Source organism: Episyrphus balteatus, chromosome 3, assembly GCF_945859705.1.
Source record: "Episyrphus balteatus chromosome 3, idEpiBalt1.1, whole genome shotgun sequence".
In the NCBI taxonomy this organism is placed as follows: Eukaryota; Metazoa; Arthropoda; class Insecta; order Diptera; family Syrphidae; genus Episyrphus; species Episyrphus balteatus.
In genome coordinates, this window is record NC_079136.1 from 76,843,956 (window position 1) to 76,852,301 (window position 8,346).

General features: G+C 30.8%; 1 protein-coding gene across 1 annotated transcript; it reads left to right on the forward strand.

Moving 5' to 3' along the window:
• The first annotated feature begins 2,363 nt into the window (after positions 1–2,363).
• On the forward strand, positions 2,364–7,742 carry LOC129916358 (larval cuticle protein A2B). The gene is made up of 3 exons (XM_055996234.1): positions 2,364–2,455; positions 6,670–6,811; positions 7,258–7,742. Exons 1-3 carry the CDS (start codon positions 2,444–2,446, stop codon positions 7,644–7,646), a joined length of 543 nt encoding a protein of 180 aa, XP_055852209.1. The 5' UTR covers positions 2,364–2,443; the 3' UTR covers positions 7,647–7,742.
• Positions 7,743–8,346: the final 604 nt, after the last annotated feature.

An 8,346-nucleotide genomic window follows, 5' to 3' on the forward strand; every position in this document is an offset into this window, starting at 1 on the left:
ATTGTTGGAACAAAAGTTGTAGATCTTTTTATTACCTACAACTTTGCCATACATTTTTTTTCTATAGGATTTGTAGTTTTGCCGGAAATCGAGATATACCATTTTTTACCATTAAAAACTCAACCCACCCACTTCCCGAACTCGGCTCGCCCGTAATTTATTTTTCCTTTAATTTTCATCATATTCACCTCCTTTTCCAATGGGTTTCATTCTACTATGATTTTTTTTGGTTTCAAAAATTATCGACCCTGGTCTATGTTTACATTTTTTGATGAAAAAAAAAAACAAACTAAAAACATAGCGGTGTGGATTCTTTTGTGTTTTTATTTTAATTTATTAAGTTTTAGTGGTTAAATTCTTAAAATATATTAACATTTGAAGATAAAATAATAAAAAATTTTTTGAAAAAAAATGTTTTTATTTTTTTTGTTTGTTTATTTTTTTGGAAGCAGAAAAGTTTGAACAAAAAGCGTTTGGGTACTTTTTGACAATTTTTCTTTCTCTGAGAGGATTTCATCCCCACTCCTCAAAATTTGACAGGTTTCATATTTTTGTACAAAAAGAACCCAAACAGACCTAATCAGAGATGGCAGAGTAGATTACGTCAGGTAATCTACTCGGTTAACTACGCGTAGTTAATCGAATAAACTACTCGCTTGATTTGTTTCATGTACTACCTACATTTGCTACGTGCAATAACTACATAAAAAACGTTATATTTAAAAAATATTAAAAAATAAATAGCTGTGTTTTCGTGAGAATTTGGTTTCGTAAAGTAAAACCTTTTCAAAGAAACCACCCCAAGTCCATCTGGTTTCAAATATTCTATTCAAATTTACACTATCACAGCTATGTATTTCGATTTGAATAAGACTTTGACAATTTGGTGGTAAAATTGGCATTTCAAACTACATTTTGACGTCTAGCGCTACGTCTGCTACATTTAATTACGTTAACTACGTTAAACTACGTTAACTACCTCATTTATGTAGTAGACGTAACAAATGTAGGAAATCAAAAAAAATCCAATTTTTGCCATCTCTGGACCTAATGTTTTACACTACAGTTAAAATTCACTAAGTAGGTTCATGCTATAACCAAAACTGATTTACATAATATGAGCACTAGATGGTGCTACTTGTTGTAATTTTTCATACTCAAACGCCGCAAAAGAAGTATAACTTTAAAAAATAAACTTTTTTTGTGAAATAATGGCAGGGTTGGTACTCAGAAGAACAACCTTGTTTATTAATTAGAAACACTAAATGCTTCTTTCAACTGGTCTGGTACCAAAAAAATATTGTTTAAAAAGCAAGTGAGAGCTTTTTTTTCAGATCAGATGTTCCATACTTGTACTTGTACAATTCTGAAGGTTCCATTTTATATTGAAATAAAATTGCATCCAAACGATAGAAAATATTGTGAAAAGAAAAGAAAAGATAAAAAGGATAGTCCATTGGCTAGGTCTATTCGGATAGTCCTTTTGCAAGGTCAAATGACGCTTTGACTTTGAATGTAGTATTATTTAAATCATAAATAAACCGATGTGGAATAAATTTGTATGAGATTATTAAATAATTTATCTTAGAAATATTCCACATTTAAAAACATGTAGGAACTAGTATTAAAAAAACAGTCTGATTTTTCCTATTAAAATAATAAAAGGAACTGATTCAAGGTTAATTTCTTTATTTAAGTTAATTTCTTTATTTTGATTATAAAAGCAGATTATGAAAAAGAGGTGTAATAATAGGCACGTATATTTTTGAAATGTAGGAACCATTTCATTTTCTGAGAAACAATTGAATTGATAAAACTATCTACACACAGCTCTTAAAAAGGAACAAAAACCAGTATTGTATAAAAAAATATATTAACTGACCTTTGCTGCAGTAACCTTTAAAGTTGACATTTGACAACGAAGTTTAACAACAAATGTTTCTTCTTTTTTTTGTTGAGCCTATCCAAATTAACCACTCTCACCAAAGTTTTTCTTAGAGTTTTTGCCCATCGAGATCAAACCATTCTCAAAAGCCCTAAAGGTCTTAAACTGCAGCTTATTCCCTGTAGATATAAATGCAAGTTAGGTTATTCACTCTTCCAGTTAACTATATTTAGTGGCGAAAAACTTCGGTCTTTTTAACCTTTAACATTATGTAAAATCGTGGGAGTCTATAATACTACTAACTTACTTAAAGTAAGACTCTTTGGTTCTTTGAATCTTTTGCAACAATTGAGAGCTATTTTTATACACTGGCTATAGGATACATATTTTCATTCACAAACTTGAGCCAGACTTCTTGTTTTGTTGTCGTAATAATGCATTTAACTGATGTGGGTATAAAAAGACCAAAATTTTTTCAATTAAATTACAGTCTGCGATACTTTCTATCGGTAGTTGGTAATTCTGCCGTTTATTTGGAATATATCATTTACTGTGAAGATGCAAGTTCAGGTGCGAATAAAAAAAAAATCAAGACAACATAATTTAATTTTTTTTTTATGTGCAAGAAAAAATTCTAAATAATTGTGAAATATGTGAAAACATAAAAAAGGATTTTAAATCTTCAAAATGCCTGGTCACTTAGTTTTAAGTTGAAAGTAATTCAATGAAAACGAACAAAAAAATAATGAAAATTATTTTCGTTTTAAGTGGAGTGATTTGAATATAATTCAAATTTAAATGAAGCTGGTTCAGATAATTACAATATAAGCTACATTAGTTCATCTAAGCAGTTGAACATATTTTATTGTTAATGTTACAGTTATCTTTGTTTAAATAAAAGTGGAAAACAATAAAAACATTGAAACAGGAAAGGAGTGAATTATAACCGACAAGTCAATTGTTTTAAACACTGCGCTTTTAAATTTGTGAACAAGTATCCTTTAGAAAACTGGGACTCCTTTTTTTAGTGATTAATTGAATTGAATATTAAAACTATGAATTAATAATAATATATCGAAATTAAGGAAATTTCTTAACTAATTTATAATTTTGTACTCCTTTTTAACCCACTTCGTCGAATAAGATTTGGAATGGAACGGTTTAAGTTCTCATATACTAGAATGGTCATTTCGATTAAAATTTTTTTGTTATGCTTTCAATGCCTTTGTATCTTCAATTGTTGGCTTGATTCATAATACTTTAAAACCATCAAGGCCATAACTTTTTAAAATTATTCATGTTGCTATATCTCATAACTATGACCCTTATGGATAAAAAAGTGTCATTAAATTTAGTGTTTAAAACAACTAAATGTTAGGTATATAGTCACTAGTCAGCATGAAATATTTTCCGATAACCTCTTTATTTTAAAGTTTTTATCAAAAAACCATTATTATTTTATTTAGGAAAACGGTTCAGAAAAAGGCGTATATGGCGTATACGTATTTTTTTTCTTACTTTCTACGTCAAAGGAGCCTCAAATATCGAAGGGGCCGCAAAAATTTAGTCTTGCCCCGGGGCCCCTGCAACTCAACGTACGCCTCTGTCACTTGTACAAGTATGCCTCTCAAAGAAAATTTGGTAATTTTATTTGATATTTCTCAAAGCAACTTTTGGGTTTATTTATGAACAAAGCTTAATCGAACCTTTCGTTTGATGTCTGACTTGATGGATTTGGATTAAATTTTTGAAAATATGTGATTTTTTTCAAAAGTCATTGGCCTGTTGATTACACTAGTTTACAAAAAAAAAAATAAAAAATTTTTGGACACCAAGTGCCTTTATACTTTTCTTATAGATTTGAGCCCAGAAAACTCGAAAATCTTATCTAAAATAATATTTATGGATAGGTTTTCGAGAAATGATTTTTGTTGTTGTTTTTTCCAGCCTACTTAGCAGTGTTGCCGCGAAGAAAAAAGCAGAGAGGGCCATTTCGGAATTTTTTGAGGGCCATTTTACAAAAGTGTGGGCCAAAATATCTACAATTTATTTAAAATTCTGTTCATTTTTTTTTGTTTGTTTAATGCATTAATGGCATGTTTTTTGTTCAGTTAAATGACAGTAGAAAAAAGTCTGCCACATATAGATATTTTTATTGCTTTTTTTTAAGTCTAAGTGCTTTGTTATAGTTTACCCTACTATTCTGCTTCGAAACATAGATTTATGATAACATTGACTATTTTTTTAATTTAATATCAAAATTCGGGTGCGAATTTTTGCGATTAACAAAATAATTTGCAAATGAAATTTTCACTTTTAGTAAAAATCACTCATACGCCCTACGTTTTTATTTACTGGTTGTCAACATTTTTAAGAAAGTTTTTAATTGAACTTAATGCATTTGGATTCACTAAGCCTAAAAATCACAATGGTTCCTTTCTAGAAGCTCTAATACTTTAGATATTTTAATTTTTCACATATTGGGTGTATGAAATTTCATACTATTTTTTCAGTTTTTCTTATCACAAGCGTTCTTAAAGTTTTGCTGACAAAAAAAATCATTTCATTGCATAAATAATAATTTTTAGCAAAAATAAATTGTTTTACTTTAAAAAATAATTTTGTCCAGGTTTGTGATCGAAATACTCCTATGCGTGACTTGAGAAAAATCAAATTACTAAAGGAGATAAATTAATGAATTGAGTGTACAAATACATACCTATTTATTTGTAGTGGAAACATATTGTAGTTTCGATGCATAGTGATGATTTATATTTAATTTTGTAAGGCCTTCTAATTATTACTAAGCACGATATGAAGATAAATCTACTAAAATTTGGATTCGTGGGCCATTTCTGATTGGCCCGGGCAAAGGGCCAAATTATAAAATAGGGGGCCAAATGGCCCGATCGGGCACTTTGTGGCAACGCTGCTACTTAGTATTCGGGCTATATCTTGAGTAATAAACGACTAATCTGACCAGAAAAGACCAAAAACAGTAGATTTTGAAAGTCCATCTTCATTCCAATTTTAGCCGTATTCAATTTTTGTGACCATTATGTTGAAAACTAAAGTATCTCCTTTTCTCATTTACATGTTCAATATCTTATGTATAAATGCTCAAATGATAAAAATAGACTACTCGCATTTATGAACAGTGTTTCTTAAGTTTTTTTTTACAATAGTTCAATTTTAATTTTTTTTAAAGGATACACTTCGATAGGAAATTCAATAATCTACAAGAAATTACAACAAATTTTCAAATTCGGCTTGATTTTTAAGTTATAGACAAAAACTCAAAAAGTAACAGAAAAAGTCGAAAATACTGATCGTTACAATGGTCATATCTTTATAATTTATCCATAGAACTTGAAGAAAATTATCTTTTTACCAGAAAGAGTACTATACACAAAAAATTTAAAACTATGAGGATTTGAAAGATTTTGATTTTTTCTTTCAGTAATAAAATAAAAATAAATAATAAATAAAAGTTTTTTTTGCAGAAATTTTCTTTAAAAACTCGATTTTTTAAAAATGTTTTAATACATTGCACTTAAACATCTGGAGTGACCCAGAAAAGTTGTTCTAGCGTTTGTTACTTATTTACTCAGCTTTCAGTCGCCAGCTTTTCTGTTCAGATTAGTCGTTTATTACTCAATATATAGCCCGAATACTAAGTAGGCTGGAAAAAACAACGACAAAAAACTTTGAAAAATCATATCTTGAAAACGTATCCTTAGTAATTTTATTTAAAGTGATTTGCGAGTCCCAGAGGTCAAAGTGCGTAAGAAAAAATAGTGGGATTGAGTGTCCATTTTGGCTGTAAACCAGTGTTATGAGTACATATCTTTAACTCAAAACCTGTTTTGAGACTTTGGTCAAAAGATATCGCCTTTCGAAAAAGAAAAAAAAAAATGTTCCTCCAGAAATCTTTTGGTTTTTAGTCATGAATAGACCTTTCTTTTGATATCTCACTCGACGGATTTGGAAGAAATTTTTAAAGATGTACTTTTATGTGGATATTTTTCGAAAATCCAAATAATATAAATGTGTATATTTTTACCTAAATGCATAGGGCTGTTGATTATAATTCAAAACCAATTTCGAAGCTTGGATCAAAAGATATTGGTTTCGGAATGTTGGTAAAAAAAAGAAAAAAATTCCATGGTAAATTACGTTACACTCAGAAAAATTTCCAGATATTTTTTGTCAATTTTAATATAAATTTATACGAAAATACTGTCCATGAATGTAGCATTTCTGTTACTTTTATAGTAAAATACAACAATTTTTTGTTACAAAGAAAAATCTATCTCAAGAAAATGAGTTAGATCTCAAGAAAATGAACTAAAAATTGAGATAAGAGCTTGAGCTCATTTTAATTGCATCCGACTCATTAATGCAACACAGAAAGACCAAGAAGAGGAAGAAAAACAGAAGAACATATAACACATAACTACGTAGCACATAGGTGAGACATAGTTGAAAATTGTCTCAAGTTATCGCAAAAGTGGCTTCAGTTAAGCTGGCGATTTAGAAAACCTTCTGATCCGACTTGGGCTTGAACTCACGATGCCGGTTCTACTTTCACCTTTTCCTATGTGCCATGGCCACCTGCAATATGTTAATTTATTTAAGCAATTATAAGGAAATATTGTCATCGTCACTATAAGATTCATTTTGTTTTCAGCGGACTTTTAAAAATTTTATTTTTAAATTTTATAGTTTAGCATCACAAGTTGTAAATATAAAATTTAAAATTTTGTTTCTTTTTTTGCTTACAGCTTTTTCTTTTAATTTTAAGTTTAGTAAGCGTAGTAAACTGTGGTGTCTTACCTTATGGATATGGCCACGCTGGAATACCAGGCCCGGCCCCACTGGCACACTATGCTCCAGGACCAGCTCCTGCACATTATATAAGTCCAGGTATGATTTATACTTAAAATAATAAATCGTTATAAAATGTGTCGTATTTTAGTGATGTCTAGAAGTAAGTCTTTGCTTAAAAGCTTAAACTTTAGATTAAGTTTAGATAGTATTGGGTTAATTGACTAAAGATGCGCTATCTCGCACAATAAATAGATATCTGATAATATCTAAACAGTTTTTGAAAAAAAAAAGAAAACCTTCTTTATAGACACCGTTTTAAATAACGTTGAATAACCTCAAAAACAGTAAAAATAACTTTTTTTCTTGCATTTTATAATAACGCTAATATTTCAAAAACGGAGGCAAATCTAATATTTCTGGTAAAAAAATACTAATTTGGTTGACCACTAGACATAAACTTTACAAAATTTCCTTTTCAATTTTAACGTTTTAAAAATGCCATAACTATTGAAGTACATTTTCTTTTTTTTCCTTTTGTGTAGCTCCAGCTCCAGAACCTTATGATGTGAATCCTAAATATTCCTTTGCATATGATGTTCAAGATGGATACACTGGAGATTCCAAAAGCCAACATGAAACACGTCATGGTGATGTTGTTAAAGGAAGTTACTCCTTGGTTGACCCGGACGGTACAAAGCGCACTGTTGATTATACGGCTGATCCACATAATGGATTTAACGCAGTTGTTCGCAAAGAACCGCTTTTTGCCAAGGCTATAGCACCAGCTCCTGCTCCAGCTCCTGCACCATTGCATTATGCCCCAGTACCTGCGCCTCCATTGCCTCATCTCCCTGCTACCTATCCGGGTCCTCCAGCATATCCAGTTCCATACCCAGCAGGACCACACCTTGGACACCATTATCGTCGTTAAGAAGCCGAATTTATTTAATGTATTCCTTGTTCGTTCACAGATATATGTAAATAAGTTTAAGAACATAGTAAAAAAAAAATTGAATGAAACTTTTGTATTTAATTTCGTTTTATTTAAAATAATAAATTAATTCTTTTGAATAGTGAATTCGTCTCAGTACCCATTAACTTTTTTATTTGAAACATAAGCTGATTTTAACTGTGGAATGTATTTTCATCCTACTAATCAAAAGGTAACTGCAACTTAAATTTGCGACTCAAATCTGCGACTCAAATCTGCGACTAAAGTCTGCGACTAAAGTCTGCGACTAAAGTCTGCGACTAAAGTCTGCGACTAAAGTCTGCGACTAAAGTCTGCGACTAAAGTCTGCGACTAAAGTCTGCGACTAAAGTCTGCGACAAAAGTCTGCGACAAAAGTCGTCGACAAAAGTCGTCGACAAAAGTCGTCGACTAAAGTCGTCGACTAAAGTCGTCGACAAAAGTCGTCGACTAAAGTCGTCGACTAAAGTCGTCGACTAAAGTCGTAAACAAAAGTCGTCGACAAAAGTCGTTGACTAAAGTCGTCGACTAAAGTCGTCGACAAAAGTCGTCGACTAAAATCGTCGACTAAAATCGTCGACTAAAGTCGTCGACAAAAGTCGTCGACAAAAGTCGTCGACAAAAGTCGTCGACTAAAGTCGTCGACAAAAGTCGTCGACTA

Excerpts from the sequence above, each read along its gene's own strand:
- LOC129916358 (XM_055996234.1), top strand. Across the intron at positions 6,812-7,257 it reads TGCACATTATATAAGTCCAG|CTCCAGCTCCAGAACCTTAT; the intron begins GTATGATTTATA and ends CCTTTTGTGTAG.